Source organism: Halichoerus grypus, chromosome 1 (assembly GCF_964656455.1).
Source record: "Halichoerus grypus chromosome 1, mHalGry1.hap1.1, whole genome shotgun sequence".
NCBI lineage: Eukaryota > Metazoa > Chordata > Mammalia > Carnivora > Phocidae > Halichoerus > Halichoerus grypus.
In genome coordinates this window covers 183454850-183480629 of record NC_135712.1, presented here as the reverse complement: position 1 = coordinate 183480629, position 25780 = coordinate 183454850, and the positions used below count along the sequence as shown (strand labels likewise).

The 25780-nt window shown below is 44.4% G+C and overlaps 1 protein-coding gene across 3 annotated transcripts in view; it reads right to left on the bottom strand.

Annotated features, from left to right (window-relative positions):
• The window catches only part of LRIG1 (leucine rich repeats and immunoglobulin like domains 1), a 110390-nt gene that overhangs the window by 70462 nt on the left and 14148 nt on the right, over positions 1-25780 (bottom strand). For 2 of the 3 annotated variants that reach the window (XM_036074650.2, XM_036074651.2), the window contains exon 2: positions 2465-2536. In XM_036074650.2, coding sequence (XP_035930543.2) covers positions 2465-2536 — 72 coding nt within the window. Of the gene's footprint in view, positions 1-2464; positions 2537-12314; positions 12353-25780 lie in introns of those variants that run through there. The other variant, XM_036074653.2, reaches the window with a different exon arrangement.

Below are 25780 nucleotides of genomic sequence, written 5' to 3'. Positions count from 1 at the left end.
GGAAAGCCCTGAACCCAGTTTTAATTTAGAAGCAATTGTACGTCAACTATGATTTTTTTCTTTTCTTCAATATCCTTTCCCACCTCCCCACCCCTTACTCCTGACAGCCCCTTTACCATCTGCCTCCACAATGGATTAGAATTCCCTCCAGGAAAGGCCCGGATCTGCATCAGTGAGAAGTTCCACTGCTCTGGGCTCCGGGGAATTTGTCTTGTCCATCCCAGTGTGATCCTAGGGACTGTAGGCAGTCACGGTGGTAAAAGTCCCAACCAACTGGCCCTCAAGGATTTGTTTCTCAATAACGCACCCAGCTTGGGGGGCTATGTGGTTCCAAATGTAGCAGAAGGAAATAACACTCAGTAGCCTCCCCGTGTGCAAAGCCCTGGACATCACCTCCAATTAATAACTCTAGTACCATTGGTCATGTGTTCATCCATCCACGTTGCATAAAGGGAAAAGCACTGAGGCACTAAGTAACTCGTCCAGGGGCACAGACCAGCAAAGGGCAAAACCAGAACTCAAATCCAGGTCTGTCTGCTACCAAAACGTGTGTGTTTTTTCCACACCACATTGTATCCAAAAGATGCAATCTCTGTCTTCACGCCTCCCACATGTGGGAAGGGAGTGTCACCACAGAAAGCATGGCACAGGAGTTAGACTGGGGGGCGGGGGGGTGCAGGCCCCATCCAACCACTTGCTAGCATGCAATCCCAGCCAAGCCCCCATGCCTCGGCTCCTTCCACTGTCTGGAGAAGGTGGCAGTGACAATAAGGAGTACAGCAGTGCTCAGGACGATGGCTAGCTAAGGTCAACCTTCATGAGTGCAATATTAGCAGGATGAAGGAGAGCAGTCACACACAAAACAAAGAGCTCAGGATGCAGTCAGGGGCCTCATCCAGCTCACAAATCCAACAGGAGTTCTGAGGAGGGAGAAAAGCCAAGGTGGAGGGAGAAGGGGATATTTTATTAGGTCAAATTAGCACAGCGACCCACCTCACACTTCCTTGGTCCCTCCACCGGCTGCTGACCTTACAGGAAAACTAGGGTCCTGGACAGAATATTCCCAAGGGCTCCTTCCAACTATGAAGTTCTTTTAACTCTGGAAGTTTAAACCTTTTTTAAAGAGACATGGAAATCATAACCACAATTTGGAGAATTTGGAGATGGGGCTAGGTGATGCAGGTATTCTGCCAATTGCACTAAGGGATGAAATTAAGTTTCCTTTAGATAAACCATCCAACAATGAAATCAAAGAATAAACAGGGACTTTTATCAGTTACATATAATGACCAAAATGTGTAAAGCACTTATCTAACAATATCTAATAAAAATCACTGACAATAGAAGCATGGGGTGAATAATTTATGGAATATCCATGTGTGGTAGTTTTACATAAAAATTTAAGTGGGGGAGCCTGGGTGGCTCAGTTGGTTAAGCGACTGCCTTCAGCTCAGGTCATGATCCTGGAGTCCCAGGATCGAGTCCTACATCAGGCTCCCTGCTCAGCGGGGAGTCTGCTTCTCCCTCTGACCCTCCCCCCTCTCATGCTCTCTCTCTCTCTCTCAAATGGAAGTAAGTACATAAATAAATAAATAAATAAAAATTTAAGTGGCACATTTAAAAATTTTTAATTTACATGATAAAGTATTCAAAAATGTGAGGGTTAAGTATGAAAAAGATACAAAACTATAAGATATATATACAGTTTGATCCCCAAATTCTACATGTAGAGGTACGTATTTTTCACTAAGTATTCATAATGGTTATTATGTCTGCTGATTTGAATTAGTCTTTACATATTTCTAGACTCTAAATTTCCTGCAGTGGTTATATGCATGACTTATGCCGAAGTTTCTCTAAAGTCCCTATGAAACTAAAATTCCTGATAACCCCGACATCTCTGTTAAAAGCAGAGTTCTTTACAGTCAAGAAGAAGGAAAGAGGGAGGCCTGATTTACAGGACCCTGCATGAGGCAGGGGGCTGGCTGAGAGTACCCCGGGCAGTGATAAAGCCTCACTCAGTCTGGAGATGAGAGAGGAAAAGCCAGCCTCTGTGTCCATTCTTCTACACTTGTGCTTCCCAGGAAGCAGAAGCGGTGGGCTGGTGCATGAGCCTCTGCCGAGCAGGCTGCTCTACCTCCCGGGACAAAGGCGGGGAAGTACCAGTCAGGTGTGCCAACACAAAGGGTCCACGAGGTTTCCACAAGGGAGGGGACCCTCCTATCCGTCCCCCACATCCCCGTGATTTCTCCAGGATTCTAGCGCACCCGTCGCTGCCTGCCCACAAGGAGGGAGGGGCTGCAGGGAAGGAGCTCAGGAAGCAGTACGATCCATCATGGCGGCCAGTATGCACACGTTCCTGCTTGCACGTTTAGACTGCTATGGGGGGGATGGAGGGCAGAGGGTTTCCCCAGGAGCTCTTAGTCCCCCACCCCCAACCGGAGGTTTAGGAGAAAACACTCACACTTCCTGTAGATTCGGCAAGTCCTCAAAACCAGCAGGGTCAATCTCAGAAAGTTTATTATAACTCAGGTTTCTGGTAAAGGAAAAGCAAAAAAAAAAAAAAAAGAGAGAGAATAATTAATTAATTAAATCAACATGCAACATTTAACCCCAAATTCAGGAATCTTCTATTCCGCCTGCCAAACCAGGCCCTCTCCCTCATAACTGCCCCTATCCCATACATTATTTGAAGTAACCTTATTAATAATGAGATTTACAGATAGAGCTCCTCCCCACTAGCATCCATAAACAAGTCACGGTGAAAATCTCCAATCACTGAAACTGGCTAAACCCAAATGGATTTCAACCAATATAATTTCACCACTTAGCAACTTCTAAAGGTAAGTCAGTCCTCTACCTACATTAGAGTGTGCTGATCCAAATATTTTGCACTGAATCAGGTCCAAGGCTATTCCGAATGGCATTTTAAAAATTAGTATTTTAATAAAACATCAAATATCATGCAGTAGTAAAGAAAAAGAGGGGTCAGGAACCGTCCCTTTACTGTCTACAAATCAGTGGTTCTCAACCAGGGATGACGTTTGGCAATATCTAGAGACATTTTTAGTTGTTACAACTGCAGAGAAAAGGCGAGGATGGGGGGGTTGCTACACACATCTAGTGTGTGGAAGCCAAAGAGGCTGCTAAATATCCTACGATGGCACAGGACAGCTCTTAACAACAATCATCCAGCCTTAAGTGTCAATGGTAACATTCAGGAGTTGAGAAACCCTGGTCTAAGCAAGATCTGATGACTAAAAATTGCTAAGAGGCACACTCAAAGTTGAAGGAACTGCTTAGAAAGTTGAGACCTTATGAGACGCTAATCATAAAGCTATCCCTGAACACGATGCACCCATCAATGAATAAATACTGGGAGTGACAGTCACACAGGAGAGAGGAGCTATGGTTACGGGGAATTCATGGCTGGTCTTAACCAAAGGCAGTGAAAGCCTCACATGCGAGCAGCCTTCTCAAGAAGATGGCACCTGCCAAGATCATTCAGAATGACCTCTCTCTCCTTTCATCCCCCAGCTATACCCTTAGGCACACACAGGGAGCAAGCTGACCCGTGTTCAGTCAGCCGAGCTTCTTGGATCAGCCCTCAGCCTAGACCAGCTTGATCTTTCAGGAACAGAAATCCACAGAGACGTGGTCCAAATGAGACCTCGGTGCACACTGTGCCTTGTTCCCTGCCACCAAAACACACCCAGTCCCACGTATGCCGAAGAGGTCAACATTATTGATCTAAGCTATTAATTCCATTGGCATTAATGCCAATTAACGGTACTGAGAATCATGAGTTTCAAGTCTACCATTTAGGCAGCACATAAGTGGCAACTAGCTTTTAAACTTACTCCAGAGACATTACAATCAATACTAACCTACAGCTGATAGCCATTTCACTGTCGGCTCTAGACATTCATCTAAATAAAAGTCAGACTACACTTGAAATTAATGGTACATCTGTGCTCAGGGCACAGCCTGAATTAAAAGCAATTTGTCCAGAGATTATGTTACTATAAAAATTGAAGGTGGTAATTTTTTAAACCACATACTGAAGTCAAGTGCGAGCTTGTCCGTGCTTGGGGGTATTTACGATCGGGTACACAGACATCAACAGGTTAGACTTGAAAAAGAAAATCCACAAATGGAGAGAATTCTCCCACATCAGAAAAAGGACTGGACAGACTAAAATTTTCTTCTATTTTGAGCACATTATCATAAACAAGAGGGATGGAAATACTGTTTCTGGGTCTAGAGATAACGTGAGTTTACAGTATCTACCACGTTTGCATCATTATCATCGGTAATGAGAGTTACTGAGCTGGAGGAGACATCAGGAGAAGACTGAGGTCACAAAGGCAAGAGGCCTGGAGGGCAAACAAGTAGTGTGGACGGTCACCCTGCCAGGGGTGCAAAGAGGCCGACACAGCAGTACCTGCCTGCCCATCAAAAGGGGCATTTGCTCCTGTCTCCAGAAACAAGGGCAATGCAGACCAGTCTTCCCAATTTTCAAGAGAAGCTCAAACTCTGAATTCCTAGGTGAAATCCTTTCAATTCTTAAAAAAAAAAAAAAAAAAAAGGTAACTCTGGATGGATCAAACATAACGTATCTGCAGGCCACATCTGGACTGAGGACCACCAGTTTTTAACCTTGCATTCTGGGCCACTGACTCTTGAGGCTATTAAGTTCAAAACGCAGGTCTTGTTTCTGGCTTATAGATGTGGCCAGGGATGGAGCCAGCCTCAGGCAATCAACTGGTAAACTATCTGGAATGAAATTACTTCCCTTATTCCCCACTCCAGGAGTGGTATTAGAATAAAGCCATTTTTAAATCATGACAACCCTTTGGTCCGTCATTCTCTTAAAGAGCAGACAAAATTGACTTAAATTTCAAAAATCTTGTATAATTTCTGCTTTTTAGATAAGGCTCCTTGGAAAAGGGTCTTCGGCAAGCTAGTCTTATGAAGAAGCCGACCGGTATCAGGACCTCATGCTGAGATTGCAGGAAACAGCAACGAAGATGAAGACACCTTAAGTGCTAAATTTAAGCTCTCCCTGGGTCCGCCTGCAGGAGGCCACGTTTTGACTCTGAACGAACCAGCACAGCCATGTTATCAAAAAATGAGTGTCAGAGACTGGTCTGAAGGTCACTCTCCTCTCAGCGTGCCCATCAGCAATTACAGAGAGAGGACAGAGGCTGAAGCTCAGGTCCCCTGCAACAGCTTCGACTTTTGGCCACAGAGCTTCCTAGCTCTGAGGTCTGAGCAGTGACCAGTCCTAAAACCTGGGACAAGCTGTTGATCTTCAACTGCTGTATCAGGAAATGGGGAAAATATTTACTGTAGTCTCCTTGACAAATATAATCTGAAACGAAATCCTCAGAGACATTTTCTTGTTTGCTCATCTCAGCGAGACAAACTCTCAGCGTGTTTTTCTGTTATGGTAAAATATACAAAACATAAGAAGTTACCATCTTGACCATGTTCAAGTGTGCAGCTCAGTGGCATTAAGTACGGTCATACTATTGTGCAACCATCACTACCATCCAGCTCCATAACTGTATCATCTCGAACTGAAACTCAGCACCCCGTAAACACAGACGCCCCATCCTCCCATCCTCCCCCCAGCCCCTGGCAACCTTCATTCTGCTTTCTGTCTCTGTGAATTGTGCTACTCTGCAGACGTCATGTATCTGTCCTTTTCTGTCTGGCTTACTTGACTTAGCATAATGTTCTCAAGGTCCGTCCACATTGTAGCCTGTGTCACAATTTCCTTCCTTTTTAGGGTTTAACAACATTCCATTTTGTGTGTATGTATACACATACCCCATATTTTATTCATCCATTCAACAGCTAATGGACATTTGACTTATTTCCACCTTTCTGCTATTACCAAGAATGCTGTTACGAGCAGTTTTTTTTTCTCCCAGCATAATTTTGTATTGAGACATAATTGACAAGTACACAACATAATGATTTGATACCTCAGCATAATTCTTAAATAAGGTTTATTTTTAACCCTTTGACTGCTATGTTTAATTGATACCACTCATTTCTCAACAATTAAAGAAATACGTTTATTCAGCCCAAGAACTGTGCAGAGAGGGGTGTGGATTCTCTTGGTGGGTCAGAAGAACAACCAAAGGGTTAATTAGTTAAAAAAAGAAAAAAAAAAAAACCCTTTCATGAGGTCTTTCTTTCCAGGTGGCAGCTGACACGCACACAAATCTAAAGCATCTCACTTATTTCTCCAAACACGATCGCCCCTTACCAGGCCCGACATCTGAATGTGTCTTCAGTTGAAGGTTTCAGATTCTCCTGTCAAAACAATTCATCTGTCAACAGGACAGATGCTGTCAAAAGCATTTCTGCACCTTTCAGTAGCAGAGAGGGCTGGAAAGAAACCTCCGGGAATTCAGTTACTGCCAATTGCAGCTTTCACTAAACATTCTGTCAGCCATTGTCATAACACAAATTTTCCCTGTTCTCGTACAAAGGGTGCGCAGAGCTTGGAACAATTGGGCCCAGCCGTAGATACTCTTTCAGCTAATCCGCTGAAAGATGACCGTCCGGCCCACCATTTGGAGAACACACAAGAGGTGCCTCTGCAGAGAACGGCTCAAGTTTTATCCCAGTTGTATCTGTGTCTGAGCAGCACACTGTTTAACAGTGCGCGGCAACAATCTGCTTGCTGAGCATTTTTCCTGACAAAGACCCCCCAACCCTGACCCCGCTGCGTTAGAAGAGCTAAGTCTTTAAATAGCTGAGCAATCCCCACCACTATGGAAACCGGTGCTGTCCAACTCGGTAGCCCCTGGCCATGCTGCTTTCACACTGAAAGTGATTAAGATCACACAAAATTAAGAATTCAGTTTTCCTTGGTTATGCCAGCCATATTCCAAGTGTGCAACCACCACATGAGGCTCGCACCCAAGGTGAGGCACCATGAAGACACAGAAAATTCCCATCACGGCTGAAATTTCTATTAAACTGTGCTGTATTGAGATCATGCAGGAATTAATACATATTTCAAGTGAATGGGCACTTAATGAAGAAACTTGGATCTCAAACATAAATTTGAATTTCCCGGTAATTCAAGAGCTTTGTTAAAAATGTGGCGGGATAGGGACACCGATCTTAACATATATCCTTTAGCCACACGAAGTTCTTAACCATCCCAACAGAGGAGAGGGCACTTGAAAATTCAATGCACTAGGAAGACACTCAATAAAAAAAATACCCTCTGAGTGTAATTCTATAAGCTTAATCAGTATTTACATAATCTGACCAGCATCTTCCTGGATTACAACCAGAACCACATATTACAAATTTGGCAAACACTATTCAAAGCTGGCAAACAATAATTCATTGACTCCTTGGAAGTTGAGGGATAAAAAGTTCCGTTTGCTATTGAGTAAGCTGTGGTGAGGAAGTAACCCCAGCATCGTTAGACCGACATAATTAGTACTTCATCCTCAAATACAGGTATTGCTCACAGACCACTGACTTACACAGACAAAACCTCCTGCTCAGGAGAGCAGTGCAACGCATGGCTGTATTCTTCAACATTAATAGGAATCCTAATTCCCAGTGGAAGGAAGGAGTCCTAACTCCATGACAAGCATTCCCTGGGGAGTGAGGTTTCCTTATTCAGTTTGGTTTCCAGGCCAGCCCATTTCCCATTACTCAAACCCGTCTGGACCCCTGAACGTCATAGTACTTTGCATATTTTAAGCCTTCGGATGTTTGCTAAACCAAATAATACAGCCAGGAAGGGAAGTGTGAAGCAATCCAACGACCCATCTGGTGAGCACTACTGGGGCGACCAGGACGAGCCTGGAAGCCCCTTCTTTCTTGGAAAACTGGGCCCCAGTCATCCATCTCTTCATACCTCAAAAACTGCACTGCTTGCCACCCATTAAAAAAGGACTCACCTGCTTAGGACTCCCTGGGAAAAAGTGATTGGTCCTTCCAAATTTCAAGGAGTGTGAGTGAAGAAGAACATACAACTTGTTAAAGTTATTTAATCCCTTAAGCTTTTAAGGCCACTTCTGCTGCATTCTTAGCTTCTGAGAAATTACATGTGGTACACATCGAGTTCCAATGAAATCACCACATTATGCTCCCTAGACCCACATTATAGGTTTTATGAGAATAAGGGATTTTTTTAAACCTACAATATTGAATGCTCTTATCTTTTTTTCTGTTGTGATGCTTCCCCCTCATTGACCAAAAGCCACAACTGAATAGGCTGATAATATGCATTAAAGGCTTATACTGAGAATAATAATAAAACTGCATCTTAAATTGGAATTGTTCCTTTGGCATCCTCACCCAAGAATTCCCACTCGGGAGAAGGTTCTGTACTTGCTGCCATCTTTCGTCAGGAAGCTAAAGAGCCCCATATTCCCTAAACTGAGGCTTGGAAAAAGAAACACATTCTGCAAACAATTAAATGCAAAATCACTCAGATATCAACTCACTACATACAGCTCATTTTGTAAGCTTTTGGTCAGATTTAAGAAAGTCAGGAATGAATCACAGTTACTTCAATTTTTGAAAGTGTTACATTGATAAATCTCTATGCACATAAGGCCCGTAAGCAACTCAAAAGAAGAGATAATATGCTCTAGCCATATAAGGACCTCGCAGTGAGTGCCTGCTTTTACTCCTTAAAATCCACTATAGAAATCAGCATCGGCCTCTGACTTCTAATGCTTAACACATTATCTGACAGAAGTCACCCGTGCCTGCTTCCATAATCCCATAGGTCTTATATGTGCTTCTCTATCTTAATGGTTCACACATCTTACCCCCCAGCCCATGGATAATTTGAATGCAGGTCTAAGTCTTTGTCCTTTAGTACCAAACAGATGTCAAGTTCAATAAATATTCACTGACTGTCTACAATGTATACTACGCTGTGATAAATTTTGATACAAATTAGGGTAAGATCTAATCTGTGACCTAATGGAGTTTATAACCTACTGGTCAGAAAAAACTCTGAACCAAATAATTACAGCCAAAGGCTCTGATATGGCAAGCATCTTCTGAATGATAGACCAGGAGTTGTAAATTGGTGGTTCTTGGGCCATGACTGAACTACAGGGAAATTTGTTTGTGACTGAAGAGTGTGTCGAGAAAAAGTTTTCACCAAAAAAAAATTACAGTTGCAGCTTCTCTTGAAAATAATCCTTGGGCCAGCATTCCTGATAGCAGCCACCAGCTACACTTATTTAGCAAGTACTGCAATTGACCACAGACCTCACTGTTCCTATCATCTCTCCCAGGACCTCCTTACTCATGCACACTCTCTGCCTGGCCCCTGTATTTGTCATCCTTGGTATGGATACCACTGTGTCCAGACGGCGTTCAGAGCACGGAAGATTAGTTGTGATGAGAAACGTTAATCAGAAAATGCAACACCTTAGTGAACCCTAGACGAAGAACAGAAAAGGAGCATGGTCTTTAAGGAAGAAAACCAGAAAATAAGGCCAGAAAAGTAAAATAAGGTGTGGAAAGTATGAAACTAGACAAATAAACAAAAAGCCAAGAAGTCAGGACCTCCTAGAAAGGAGAAGGGCAAGACATGAACAGTTTTAGGGCAAAGTCAAGAAGAGTAGTCCATGTTGTCAGACCACAACCCACTGGGCAGTTAAGTCAAGGGTTATATAAACCTAAACAAATCCCAGTGCCAGGTCCCTCGTGATGCTTAATCTACGGGGCCATTTAAAGTTGATTTCCAGAGGAAGAGAACAGCCCCTTGTTCATCTACTTAAAATTATGGCCAAAAGAGTCAAGAGCCCTCCTCCACTGCCAGTAATCAGCATTTGCTTTCTCTAACATCTCTTAAAGCAGGAAATCCGAAGACCTGTTTTTCCTACCCAAATCTTAGTTTGGCAAAGAAGTCATTGGGTGTGCTGTGTCTCATGCTTGGTTGTGGGGGTGGTCCCGGAGGGAAGTCCATAAATATCCCGTAACACTCCCTCGGGAAATATGGTACATGCATCATTAACCCCTAAGGATTAATTAATTTAATTAAGAGGAGGCACTCTGGCCTCAGCAGCTCTGCAGTTGGTGGGTATTTCACAAAGGGAATCTGAGCAGGAAATAGCTGCTGGCCACAGGCCGACCCTCCCACAAACCTGTCGCCTAGGGAGCACCAGCCCTGACTACCCCAGGAGGGAAGAGGGGCCTACAGCCACCATTTGGTTTTGCTATTACAGAAGTGGCACTGCACAGACTTGGAAATGGGGAGGGGAGGAGAGGAGTCAGGAGTCTGGTCTCCTACTCTCTGCTTTATCATCTCTGAAAAGGGATCACAAATCCACCCTTTCAGAGAGTCCCCAAGCTCTACAGGACTTTCCAAACTCATCACGCCCACCACAGGACAGGTTCACCCTTGCCAGACACCATCCAGCACAGCAGCTTAATCTTCACCTCCAGAAAGCCCAGCCATTCTGCGGAACAGAGGGTGGTTGGTGCCTCTGAGCCAGGCACTCCCTGCCCCATGAACCTCTTGTCCAACGTGGCCCTCCTGTCCTGAGGCACCAGGCACGCCGGTGGGAGCAGGAGGCCCATCGATCATGACCGAGAGGAGACAGAAGTGCAGCAAGGAGGCGTGCTCACCTCTGGCATCACACTTAGGGGCTGGAGTTCCCTCATTGAAAGGATGGAGGGGGATTCTCCTAAATGAAAACCATGCTCTACAAAGGCAGGAAACAGAGACTTTGGCTTCCGTGGTAGTTAAAAACAAGTCGGTCAAGAGGGACAGGAAGTGAGGGACACATTAATCTGGTGGATACATTCGGATTCCCTGCTTCACCAAGTGCTCTGTGAAGTCCACCCTGGGTCACATATTATTGTTTTCCTATCCTAACACGTCCACCAGAACCCCTCGGCCCCTACAAACGTCTGCAGGAAGATGAGCTTCTTGTAGAACCACGACTGCAAAATTTAGGGTGTTTGTTAAAAGCATGATGCGGCTTTAAAATTCATTCACTGTGGTTTCACGTATGACAGATGCAAACTGGCAACAGCCTATAAATGTTTCTTTTGAGTGAATGCGTCATGCAACAAAATTATGTAAATGTTGGCCCAACCATCAACCCTAAGTGACACTGTGATCAATTTCCTGTCCCAACACACTGAAATAATTCTCCACTTAACACCGAGGGGTTTCACACACCGGAGGGCTCGCGGAGAGGAAAATAACTGTTTTAACACAGCCCCATGAAAAGTACTCCTGGGTCACAAGAACAGGGTGGTCATATTCCAAGCCTGTCTTTCTGGCAGAAGCTACAGCCGAGGATTTCACTGGGATAAAGGGATAAGGGAATTCTATACCAGTCACTCCGGATTCTTCAGAAACGAAACCTCCAATACTCCAATAATATTATTACTTCCCGAGCACGACAGACACACATTAAAATCTACAAAACAAACAAAAACCTCTCCTTCCCTCCCTCCGAGTCATTCCACACCACCCTCAACCCTCTTGTCTAGAAGCTTCCCAAAAGCAGGAAAGGGTCAAGGCATCTGGTAAGGTTTTCTGAACCCTCATTTCTGACAATGCACTAACATGAAGCCAGCCAACAAAAGGATAGTACACAAGCCTCTTGTTAGAGGAATGTACGCCAAGAGATTAAAACAAAACAAAACAAAAAAAACTTTGCAGTAACTCACCTCTGGACATGTAACGATCGGGATTTGTTGTTGTTAAAGTACAGTTGACCCTTGAACAACATGGATTTGAACTGTGTGGGTCCACTTACAGATCTTTTTACAGTACTGTACTGACAATGAAGTTTCCCTTCCTTCTGATTTTCTTAATAACATTTTCTTTTCTCTAGCTAAACTTATTGTAAGAATACAGTAGATAATACACCTAACACACAAAATATGTGTTAACTGACTGTTTATGTCACCAGTAGGGGTTCTGGTCAACCGTAGGCTATTAGTAGTTAAGTTTTTTGAGGAGTCAAAAATTATACACAGATTTTCGACCGTGCAGGGGGTCAGCACCCTTAACCGCCTCCTCCACTGTTCAAGGGTCAACTGTATTTAGAAGGGTGATTTTAGGCAAATATACTTTGGGGTTACAAAACAGCAATATATAGTAAGTTGCCTAACTGTCTCCTTTAAAAGGGAGGAAGAAGGAAATGAAAGCTTTCTTTTTTAAGCAAATACATCTGTACAAACAACAGCTTACCTTAGTGTTATCAGCATCTCTTTCCTCCCCTGCCCACATACACACACACACACACACAATTTAAGGGACAAATGACATAAGTGGGTGTAACTACCTTCCCAGGCTAGAGCTGCTCATAAGGAAAATCCTTCTGGGAAGCCAGAACTTCCCAAGGGTGTGCGCTGGAGTCCTCGATCAGCTTCCAATGGAACGTACATACATCTTTCATTTTTCCAACTGAAATCACACCCACTACTCACTAATGTCTTTGACGTATCTTTGTGCCTGCGTGAAGCCCAAGCATCCAAAATTGACAAAGCAAATAAAAAATCTAGGTGTACTTGCACTTACCACGATACTCTATGTTATAAACAGATTAAGTGCAAGGTTCCTTCAAATATTATCAATATAATATTCTCTACTAAGTTTTCAACATCATCTTCTAGATTTCAAAATATTCAAATATTATCTTCTAGGTTTATCCTCCCGTCCTCTCCTGGCTACCTTAAACTTAAAAATGAAGATCCCCCAGACACAGAGAACAGATCCCTAGAATTAAGTCAGCCAAAGTCAAAAATTGAATTTACCCACAACTTTTCAAGAATACATCCTGCTGTATTACAGGGAGGCACGAGAGCATCTCTAGCTAAGTATTTTAAAGAAAACGCAGTTTTAAAAGGTCAGCCTCCTGGCTAACAGTTAAGTCGCTGACTTTATTAGCTAGCTTATCGACTTGGGATCTCGTTCTGTCAATTTTTCCGTTGGGCTTTTTAAAGTTTATGTGTGTCATGAAATGCCTGGCTGAAGCCAAAAGGCAGAGTTTTTTCTTTCTACGATACTAAGATGTCATGAAATGCTGTAAACTTAAGAGCCTGTCTCCATGGTTTTCTGGGGCCGTGATGACTTCTCCAGTCCCAGTCGGTGGCTGAACGGCTGAGAAGCCCAAGCTCAAGGTGCACCAACCACACAGCACTGCAGCGTAAAAACATGGCACTTCCTTTTCACTGAAATTACAAGCACAAAGAATCAGATGATGCATGTGACTTCCATCTTTGAACATACTAAAATTTTACTCTGTCAAATGGGAAGCTGGCTGTGAAAATGACAGAACCGTCATACACTTCCATGTCTGCTGCTGCTTTTTTTTTTTAATCATTCACCAAGGCCTCTAAAAAGATGCCTCACCTCTTCCACATGGTCCATCTACATTCAGCAGGGCCCTGTGCACCATAACATGGAGAGGCCCTCACATCTGTGCCCTTCTTCCCACCCCCCCCCCAAGTTTGCAGTTCCAGGTTTGACTCCCAAAGGTGCATCTTAAGGGTGGGTCCAAGCAGTAAATTCCATTTGCTAAACTCTACTTCAATCAAATAATGAATCTTGGCACCTGCAAGATGGGAGTCTGTTTTATTTTTTTTTTTATTTTTTTTTAAAGATTTTATTTATTTATTTGACAGAGAGAGACACAGCGAGAGAGGGAACACAAGCAGGGGAGTGGGAGAGGGAGAAGCAGGCTTCCCTCCGAGCAGGGAGCCCGATGCGGGGCTCAATCCCAGGACGCTGGGATCATGACCTGAGCCGAAGGCAGACGCTTAACGACTGAGCCACCCAGGCACCCCAGGATGGGAGTCTGTTTTAAAGTGAATCACCACCAATGGTGATGAAAGCCCTACCAATATCAATCACAAGGGACTCCCTTTGGAGCGCCATCTACAGGCTGGAGAAACCTCAGCAACACCACGTGTCCCGTCAGATACTCCATATCCTCTCTGTGTGCTAGCGAGAGAGAAGAGCCATTCAGTTCCCACCTCAGCAGGAAATCAAGGCCCACGGGCCACACCAAACCCAGACATCAGCTACATAGAGGCAGCCAGGACGTCTTTGCCTAATGCTTGTTATATGATGAACACACAATCCCCCAGCTTCCACCATCACTCCTTTTTAAAGATGATATGATCAGACCCGACTTGGTTAAAGTCTCTGTTCAGCTTGCCCTAGCCAGGTAACTCCTATCACGGCTTCCTTCTAATAAGCTCACTACCTTTTCTTTTGCAGGGGGCGGGGGGGAGGGGGGTGGATCTCACATGGAGGGCTTGATGCTCCTGCATACTCGACACTAACAAAATTGGCATCGCTAAGCCCCCTTAGGTTAGGGGGCAATTTGGTTCTGTGCCACAAGATATAGGAGATCAAACAAAGTATGGTTCGGGGTGCAGCACAGTTGGCGCCAAGAAGATTCGGCTGTGACACCCAGCTAAGACTCCCCAGGCTGGCTTTCCCTTCTCCTCACTCCCCCACACTCAGTTCTCAAACACTGTCAAAGCAAATCAAAGACCCTTGGGTCCCAGGTCCAGTCCGCATGGCCACACAAGCATGACTCTGCAAAAAAGCGCCAACTTCCTTTACCTGGGGCACACTCAACGGTGATCGATAAACCAGAGCGGGTTTGGATTCGGTTATGTTTAAGCTTGCACAAACACAAAGAGAAAAACCACCCACTTTCAAACCCAGAGAGCTACTGCAGAAAGCACCTGCACAAACCCGTCAGGGTGGTTTATAAGGTCACAAGCACCTCAGGAAAGATCTTTTATTCCTAGGGCCGTGAGACCAATGGGAGGCCTGCCACATTGCCCGTGTCAATATTTATCTAAGACCTAGGCGTTCGTGATGGTATAAACCAGGCACTTTTTCAACTTACTCATTCACGTAATTTACCACTACAAAGCCCCCAAACAGAGATGCATTTACAGCTTGAATTTCTTTTTTTCCATTTCCATACAGGAGGCTGGCTGCGGGGCCCGCGGTCCACGTCAGCAGTAATCCCGGCAGTATGAGAATAAGGCGCTCAATGTATTCCAATATCAAATGTCATTGCACCTGAGGACAATAAAGAGAGGGAAAAGGGAAACAAAGCACCAGCTCTCTCCCTTCCCATGGCACACATATTTTCTGCACTGCAAATGAGCAAAGCCTAGACCTTGCAGTAAAGTAACTGAACCCCTAGAACCACGCCCAGGCATTTCTAAGTGTGACTTACTTACACTGCACGATTAATCCAGCAACCAATACCCAAAGGTATGCAATGCCCAAAGGAAGACATCTGCTATTTATTCAACAACCCTGTCTGGTGGGCTCCAATCTCCCTTCTCTTTACCCTTTACCGAGTCTTCCCTCCCTTAACCTCCACATAAAGGCCTCTATACACAAGTCCCCTTCCTAGGTAAAAGGCAGAGGCATAACTAGTCTATTTATATCAACTTTAGACCTCCAAAAATAGCTGTGCATTGCAGAAACCAGGTTCACAGATGGATTCCTCCAATCTCTCCCCATCAAAGTCCTTAAATCCCTTGTTTGCAACAGATGCTAATTGCAGCTCCCTCCACAGGCTGTGCTGGCTTCTTCCAAGGAGACACCCTGCTGTGCTCTCGTGGAGGAGGCCAACTTCAGGCTTTCATGCCAAGGAAACCGAGGCACTAGACCAAGATACCGCTCTCTCCAGTGACAAATTAAAGAGCCTGCCTCAAAGCCTGCAAAGTTGCTGGGAAGTGACAGACGTCTGAAGCCAGCTACCCATGATTTACTAAATCTACTTTTCTGACCCAATATACATAATTCTTCCCAACAGGACAGGTACCCCCACCAAACCTCTCTCTAGGACTCTGGATACTCCACGTAGCCCAATAAAGATCATCACAGTGCTATCTGCCAAGGGGTTGCAAATCACTTCAGCTCCTTCCTAAGCAAAATTATGATGGCAAGTGATGGCTATGATATATGATGCATGTGTGGTCTGTGAGGGGCCAACATTCCTACCTCTGCTTTAAATATGCCTGTTGAGTGAAAGCAGGCAAGCACTGAACCCAAAATGGTAGCAGCTGAGGGTGTGGTCAGTTTTATTTTTTTCTTACTTAAAAATATACACGACACTTAAGCGGCCAGTATTTCCTCATGCACACTGAAGTTAATAATTCACAAACCAACTGACATTCATCAAGGATCAGAAAATGTAAAGGTGGTTTGTGCAAACACTTGTGTTCTTACTCTTACTTAACAGCTGGTTTATTTAACTGATGGCTTCTGTTGCCATCAGGGGCAGGTACTACTTCAAAATGTTATTTGTTAAGGCAGATACACACTACCCAGGTTCCTGAGCTTCTGAGTTTCACATTATCCAAACTCCAGTGATTATTTTCCCCTCAGATGGAACAGTTAGACAATGCTCAAAAGGCAAAGATACGGGACAAAATTATCCTAGTTTGTTACTTTATTGTAACCATGCTCTCTCATTTCTAATCTGGCTCCTCTTAATGGACTATCCCCAAAGACACCAATGCACAGAAGGGGCAGTAGGTATGGCTGGAGCAGCGCTCATCCTGGCGGCAAGCTGCCCGGATCTCAGACCAGACAGTCTTCTCTACATGAGGAAGACGCACCTCCCCAAAAAGGGAGGTCTGATTCCCTCTGCCCTTTATGCTTCCCACCTCTCTTTCTTTTCTCTTTTTCTTTGTGTGTGTGTGTGTGTGTGTGTGTGTGTGTGTGAGTGAGAGAGAGAAATTATCAGGCTATTCTTACAGGCATGGAAAGTACCAGCTGAAATTGATATGACAAATAGAGAAACTTAAATGTGGGCACATATTTTCTAGATTTTGGAAAATACAGTTTTAAACATAATTTAACAGTTTGAGAAGTCATGAAATAATACCTTTTATTTATTCAATAATAATGAGACATTCTTATGGTTTGTAATAAATTTTGACATGGAAAACAGTAGTGCTTTTTGGTTATAAATTATGAAAACTCCAATGATACTGACACAATAATATACTACTAGTATTACATTATAATATAAGCATACTATAATATGATATTTAATTACTACTGTTTTTTTCTTCATAGGATACTGTTTTTTTTTTTTTTTTGAGTAGCGTTGACCCACAATCCACCTCTCTTTCCTGATCTCACTTAGCTTCACCCTCTCTACAATCATGCAGATGTGTGCTGAGAATGGGGGAAGGGAGAAGGAATCTAAGGAAGCCTCTGCCAACCTCTTTTTTGAGTGTCTCCACCCTGTTGCAGGACAGAAGGGTTCCCAGTTGTTGGCTGTGCTAGGTTTTCAACCACAGGAAATGAAACCTTGGCGGTATGAGTTCTGTGCACAGCCATGGACCTACTACAAACATGTGACCCAGAGCACGGTTTACGAATCCATGATAGCTTCAAGGCCGCGTGAACATCCAGGAGCCTTGTTAAAGAGGTTACACATTAACCACCACACACATCAAGGAAGATCCTATCACCTCCACCATCTCCACACCTTTCACATCCCGCCTTTGAAAGGGCTTCCTGGAAATGGCTACCACGGAGTTTAAGATAAATGCCGATGGGTCCATTTTCTAGTTTTTAAGAAAGGGCTACTTTCAGCAGGTGCAGCTGATCCTTCAAAGGCGTCAAGTGAACCCCCAGGAGGAAGAAAATAACACCACACTGAAAAGATGTGTAGGCTGGCCAACCTGTGGTTATTTCTACAAGTGCGTGTGCGCAGATGTTTAAAGGACACAGGGCAATAGTGCCTGGGATAATTCACACAGCAGAAAAGCCAGTGGTCACTCACATGTGGTTTGGAAATTAACAAACACACAAACGCTCATTCAGCACCTGCTGGGCGCCGGGAATGGTGCTGGGCTCTAGGACCATGCTGTATAAGTGGCCTCTACCCACAAAGAGTTTACAATCAGGAGGGGAAGACAGACGCTGAGGAGGTAACCAGAGATGTGCTCTAAAGGCTCTCCTGGAATAAGACAGCAGCCACCTCGCCTGGGCGTTCTAGGAAAGCCCTCTGAGGAAATGTTTAACCTCAGACCGGAAGATAAAGATGAGTCACGGAGGACGACTTGACCACAGGCAAAAGCCTCGAGGGAGGAAAAGGCTCTGCTGGAGAAGGAACTACCCAGTCCTGTCTGGGCTGGAGCTCCAGAAAACCCCCAGTCCCAGGCAAGCACAGAGGAGGGCAGGAGGAAAGGGAACAGGGGCTGAGAGTCACAGGGGCTTGTAGCTAAGCCTCAGGGAGCCCACCGTCCAGAACAGCGGCTCTCACACTTCGGACTCCAAAGCCAAGTCCCTCTCAGCTTTAAAATGCAGACTCCCAGGCCCCACACCACAAATTCAGACTCCAAGGTCAATGGAGGAGTGAGAGAACACCTACTGGCTATCTAGAGGACTAACAGGGCACCATCACGTACCCCTATTTCACCTGTTTAGAGATAGCCGACTGGCCAGTCTACCTAAGTCAGTGGATCTCCAAAGGTGGTGCTTTCAAATTTTCCAAGCTGTACCCGTAGGCCTTCTCTCAAGGCCCCACCACCACCTGGAATCCCCGCCTCCAACCACTTGGCTCATCTAGAATGGAACTAAAGAGTAGGAAATTAAAAACAAAAAAACAGAAAATCTGATCCTCTACATCCAAGCCAAAGGCTCTAAATGCTTACAGAGATTCAGTACTAACCCCTGAATAACTCAATGAGCCCCTCTCCCTCTCGTTTCTTGTTGCAAAGGAAACCCTCGCAAGGCCTCCAGCTTCCTTTCCCATTAAAAGCCACCAGGGCCAGCGTTTTCAATTAGCTGTGTCAGCCCACCACCCCGAAGCCGTCCAAGTTCAATTTGTCTTCCCTCCCCCAGCTTCCGGTTGCCACCAAGCACTTCACACCTCCCTATTGTAAACCCGTCCAGAGCAATTACCCTGCCTGCCTTTGGACAGCCTCAATACTGCATTTCTGTCTAATTTATAGCTGCAAAGCTCTGTCGGCAAAGGCAGGCTTGCCCTGGAGCAGAGGAAATGCACAGAAAATAGACTTGGCTATAAATGTATACGCACAGCAAGTTTCCTTAGGTTACAGGTGGGCAAATTCTCCTGTTCTCGTGGTGGAGAACTCTGTGTGTGATGAGGTCCTGCAAAGAGTCCCACACTTAAGATTCACTGCATGAAGAACCACCGTTCTGTTCTCTTACATTTTCCCCTCTGCCTGGGATTACAAACCGGGGGATAAGTAAACCAAATAAACCAGGTAAGTACTGTCCATTATATTTCTACCCGAATTTTCTTAAGTCTTTAAAAAATCTTAAAAATGCAATTTCTCTCACCTAAGGAAAGTAACACAGAGAAAAGCATGTCTACCTGGGGAAAACCCCAAACCATTCAAAACTGTACAACCTCTCTCTTTTTAAGATGACCCAATTAAAAAGTGGGCAAAGAATCTGGACATCCCTCCAAAAAAGATACACAAACAGCCATTAAGCCCATGAAAAGATGCTCTGCATCACCTGTCATGAGGAAAATGCAAATCAAAACCACAAGGAGATAGCACTTCACACCCACTAGGATGGCTATCATTAAAAAGACAGACCACAACTACTACTGGTCAGACTGGGGACAAAGAGGAAACTTTATACACTGCTGGTAAAGTGCACAGAGTCTCTGGAAAATCTAGCAGTTCCTCAAAAAGTTGAATACATTTACCCTATGACCCCACAACTCCACCCCAGGTGTACACACACCTCAAGGCCAATGAAAATGTACATTCACACAAAAACTCACATACCAATGTCACAGCAGCAGCATGCAAAAGGGCCAAAAAGTGGAAACAACCCACAGTGCATTAACTGACGAACAGATAAACAAAATGTGGTATATCCACACCATGGAATATTATGCAGCCATAAAAAGGAAAAATTGCCGACACATGCTGTAACATGGAAGAACTCTGAAAATATTATGCCAAGGGAAAGAAGCCAGACCCAAAAGGCCAATATTGTGCGATTCCATTTATATGAAATGTCCAAAATAGGCAAATCCATAGAGATAGAAAGTAGCTGTTGCCAGGGGAGAGGGAGGAAGGAAGAGTAGGGAGGGACAGCTAGTGGATCCACGGTTTCATTCTGGGGTGATGAAAATGTTCTGGAATTAGTAGGGATGGTTGTACAACTCTGTGAATACACTAAAAACCCTGGATCCTATCTCAGCTCAGGTCTTGATCTCAGGGGGTGAGTTCAAGCCCCCACACTGGGCATGGAGCCTACTTAAAACAAAACACCCTGGGTCCTATCATTTAAAAGGATGATTTTCATGGAATTTGAATTACATCTCAAAAAAGCTATTTTTTTAAAGAAAAAAAAAACTTGCTGTCTTATCAGGCTCTCTAAATTCTAATCTGAAAATGCCAACCAGCCACTTCTGTACCACAAAAATGCAAAAATAATTTTCCAAGTGCTAGTAGATAAATGGAGTGGAGAGCAGGCAAAATACCTGCATTTTGAATGGTAAAGCGATGATACCACCTTCAAAAGTCCCTCCCACCCAGTCAATCCTTTCTGCTTCCTAAACTAGACTCACTACCCTAGCTCTGCTCATGAATCCATCACAAGTGGAAAACCTCATTTGGAGTATATCCTCCTGTTGAAAACAAATTCTCAGGATTTCAAAAGAGCATTTTTTTTGTTCTTTTGAGTATTTAACAAGGCCATGGAAAGCAGGGTTCCCAATGGCCAGCCATTCAAAAATTAAGAACAAGCCAGATGGCAAGAAAAATGTCCCCACAACGGGGAGAAGTAAATTAATTAGATTAAGATGAAGATCTCATTGATTAAGATCTAATCCCAGGCTGGTTTTAGAATCATAGCATGCTATTTCTGGAAAAGTCTCTCCAGTGGAAAGGTTGGAGACTATATGTTTCAATTTTAGATTAAAATTAGGTGAAGATCACTGAAAGCAGCTGTAAATGTCCGCCCCCCCCCAACACACACACACGCCCCACCTCCCCACACGTGTGCTGTCGTTCTTGGCCAGGAGCATGTCCCCTAGACCTCGAAGTGCTGTCCTCGCCAGCAAAGATGTAGTTAACCAGGAAGTCCGAGAGTCTACCGGGGCCTGGATTCTAACCAAGATCAAAGAGATTCCTGTTGCCCCCCTTGTGCAATGAACTTCTTTCACCCAACATCATTCACACTTTCAGAGTGCAAAGTTCACTCTGATATTGGTGGCTTTCTCACTTTGTAGCTGTTTTGGCAAGTGCCCCTTGGCCTGGTTGTTCATTAATATATAATCAGAACATTAAGAGCATTGTTTCCTCACCTTCTAGGGAGTCTGTGGCCAATTTAATAATGCTGACATTGTCCCCAGTGTGGGGACAGAGAATCCAAAGATGCACGACCTGGAGGGGACGTACGTGAATCTCTGCTCACAAACACACAGAGTTAAGTATTTCACAAGATGTTTCTGATATTCCTACACGGCAAAGGGATAAGATTAAAAGGCTTATCTCACCACAGAAATTGACCTGGCACTTCGTTCCTTTTAATCCTTTCAACACCAAATGACTTCTCACCTTGAAGATCCTTCCAGGAAGGAGTGACATCCGTGGCCAGAAAGACAAACCAAGGAGAGGGGAAGTCTTCTGCGCCGTCAGGCAGTCTTCGAGAACGTGGGTTAGCGCGCTACTTTTACTTTTCAAAATCAGACACACACAATGACAACTCACTTTCAAGACCATGTTTACTTTGCTGGAAGCCACATTCTAAACACGGCCTCGTTTGTAGAAGGGAAGCAGCTTACAGTCCAACCTTGTTTATGCTCCAAGTAGGTTTGACAGAAAAACCACATCAATTTGTTTTAAAATAATTTCCATTTGCTGGAAGCTGTTCCTGAAGGGTTCTCCGCCACGCTAATCTGCTCTGATTCCTACCAGCTGTAGGTACCAGGCACGCCAGCCACAGACAGGGCGGCTCGGGCACGGGCAGGCTGGCCCTGCAGGGCTCGAGCGCGCCGGGGCGGCTTCTGGGTAGCTGCAAGGCCACCGCAACATTCCCCTCCAGAACACATAATCAACTTCGGTTTAAGAAGAACACGAAAACATTTCCTAGGTCAGAATCAAAATCTGTGACATGGCCACACAGAGCATGGTTTTCTCTGCGGTGACCCCTGGGGGGAGAGAGGCTTTTCAGACTCTCAGAAACACATCATCTCCAGAATTAGGGACATGGATTGGTGTTCAAGCCCAGAGTTCACAGTCGAGGGCACGAAGTTCATTTATTTGGCTAACGGAGCATCAGAAAAAGAAGGAAATTTAAAAAGGAAATGTCTACGAGTAACATATGTACAGATCTTCAGCCTCATCATCCAAAGAAATGCACGTTAAAATAATCCAATGCAATTTTCATGTATTAAACTGGTGTACGGTCACAGAAAAAATAGAGCAGCATCTAATGTTCGTGAGGGTGTGGGGGAAATGGGCACAATTTCATATGCAAATGCAGCAGTGCCACAAATCTTAAGGAGTTGTATATCCAGAGCAATATTAATTTAGTAACTTCAGTCTAAGGAAATAGGAAACGTATAAACGTATATGTATAAGGATGTTTACCTCAGCTTAGGAAAAAACTTAGATGCCTAATATCAGAGAAAGTTGAATTATGACTTAAACTATATTTTTAAAAAATGTTTAATATTGGAGAAAATATGACATTGAGTCTTTTTTTTAAAAAAGCAGAATTACAAATGTATAGTAACCTTAATTTTGTATTAAAAAATAGAACTCAAAATAGGTATTCAACCATGGACATATTCATACACCAGAGTGATAATGTTTATCACTGGATAATGAGATCAATTGTTTTTTTCTTTTGTAGTTTCCTCTTTATTCAATAAATATGTCTACCATGTGTCACCAGAAAATCAAAAGTAATTAAAATAAAAGCATGGTAACTAGACTGTAGGTCAATAGTAGAAAACCCCGTTAACATGAAACCATGCTCCTTGACTATCACAACTTACTGGGTATACAAGGCCCTTTCTACAAGAAGATCTCGATACCATTAGAACAAACAAAACACGTGAGGCAGAGCTCACTGAGCCGAACACAGCATTCCCCCCCGACCTCTTGTTAGCATCTCCAGGAGACTTGCCCACACCTGAGGTCCATGCAGAAAGGGGCCAGATTTAGAAATCTATCTGCTCCAAGTCTCCTGCCATGGAAGCTTCTATAAACTGAAGTTGCTAGTTTGGATCAAACCACTGAGGGCATGGTAACCTGCCCTTCGTGTTCTTGCAACTTGCTCCGGTCAAAGAGAGCAGCCTTTTCCTCTGCCAGCAAAGACGGAGAAAAACGACCTTGGCTGGACCATCCTTTTTGTCAAAGTAGAGGTCTTTGGAAAGTCAAGAAGAGCCAAGCAACCCAGACCAGCTGCCTGGCCAGGGCTCAGCATAAACTGAGCAAAATAACCACAAAGGGAAGGGTGTCTAGACAGCCTCAGTCTAGGTAAGAAACAACCCTCCCCTCAGTGTCAGTTCTCAAAAAACAGACTCCAAACATCAGCTCTAGCAAAGGAGCAGACGAGAGACCACGTCGACAGTTGGGAAACACAGTGTGGGCTCCCTCGCCAAACAGAACGTGTGGGAGCGTGGCCGGGTCTGGCCCACCTGCCAAGGACAGCCACCGGAGACCCAGAAGGGAAGCAAAACCTGGGACCCCATGTTGGGGAGAGGTCAAATACAGTGCCCAAACTGAACAGGAGTTTCAGTAACAACACTTGGATATGGGATTTAAAAGCCACCTTCCCACACAGAGGGACGAAACACAGTCGACTCATACTGGGGCTCAGAAATTGCCTATCATCTTTCAACTTCAACCCTTTGTTTCTTCTTCCTTTCCATTCTTCTAAGTCTCTCAACACTAATATTTGGTGGGGAATAGAGGACGCTATCAAACAGACAAGGTATATTTAGAAAATGTACAGACAGATGAGCCCCTGGGAGGCCTAAATTATCCTGAGTGCTTGGAAAATATCTCTCTATAGGATTTATACGACCACATAGAATGAACACTGATGGCTCTATCTACATTGATATCTGTACTTAACATATAATGTGGGCCAGATTCTAGAAATACAATGGTAGGTCAGACACAAAACCAGTCAGTCCCTGCTTTCAGGGAGCTTACAGACGAATGGGGGAGTCAGAGAGTAGTCAACTCAACACTCTGTGTAAAGCACTAGTGAGTTCTCAAGGCAGAATTCTAACCCAGAGGGAAGGTCAGGAAGGGTTTCCAAGAGAAGAGACAGCTAAGGAGGGATGAGGAGGAGTTTGCAATGCAAAGAGGGAAGAACATTTCTCCAGGCAGAGGCAGAGGGAAGAGGATGCGAGCGATGGGACACAGGCGGTATTCTAAGGGCATGGAAAAAGTCCCACATGGTGGCCAGGACACAGGGAGCCACGTAGGAAGAAACAATGAACGCTGGAGAGGTGGGTGGACATCCAGAGCTTTAGGCAGTGGGAGTCACGTATTCCAATGTGTGACTCTGCAGAGACCCCGTGGCTGGCAGGGGGAGCAAAACAGACAGGAGGAAAATCTCCCTATACCCCCTAAAATCTGCATACCACAACGAAATAGTGTAGAAGAGTTGAATATAAAATGTATCCTACAAAACCACCGAGGAATCCTCCCTTTCTTCCTTCCATCTTCCCTGCTGGGGTCTTTTTTTTTTTCTTTTAAGGTGAAGAGTGGGGGGGCCAGTGGAGCACTGGTGACCACCACAGTCTCCCAGGACCACATGTAACTCCCAGGGCTGCAGAACTCACGGCATGCCAAGGATTTCAGGCAGAGTATAAACTCCATCGGCAGGCTAAACTGTTTATATGTTCTTGAGTTAAAAATACACCACTCAGGTCAGCGTTAACACCAGGGCCTTATCACCAAGGCTGTCTGTAAGCTGGTTACACAAGGCCAGCCTACGACTCGCCCATCTTTTAAATGTGCCTCAGTCTACAAATTGTCTAATGATACATCAGTGAGATTACAATAAAGCCACCAAATATACACGCATTTGAGAAAAACACTTTCCAAACCCAAGGATACTTTACTGTTTATAAATAGTTTACTTTTTTTTGATCCCCAAGCATATAATATTCGCAGTTGCTCCAGAAACCAAAGAAACATGGAACAGGAACACAAACCACAACCTAAGAGAAACAATAAACAACAGATGGTGCAACATATGTGTCTGCCACCACCCCCTTCACCAGAGGGGCACACCAAAGACGGATTCTGACACACGGGTCTACCCGTGAAGACGCACGCTCTTCAAGATCCCATTCAAGACACCATTTACGGAGCCCGGGCTGCCCGGCAGGCTCCGTGCGTTAGGTCCAGGAGGTGAAGGGCCAATCCCTGGCCTCAGGGAACACACAGCCTCGAAAGGGAAGCAAGACAAACACAAGAAAACAAACGGTACTCGTTTTTACCATAGTCATTCTAAATACCAGCATGGAGAGTCAGGTTTGAGTTCTGACTTTGGCAATGGCTAGACCCTGGGCAGGTCAGCCAACCACGGCGGGCCTCGCGGATAATGCAGAGGTATTACGTTTCATGGAGTTAAGATGATGATCACGTTAAAGGACAGGATTCCGGCTGCCGAAATGTCAAGTGCTATGACTGCCAGAGTTATAACAAGAGTAGCTAACCTTTCTCAAGCTTCTGCTAGGTGTTAGGCCCTCCTCTAAAAATTATAGATTATTTCAATTTTGTCCTCCTAACA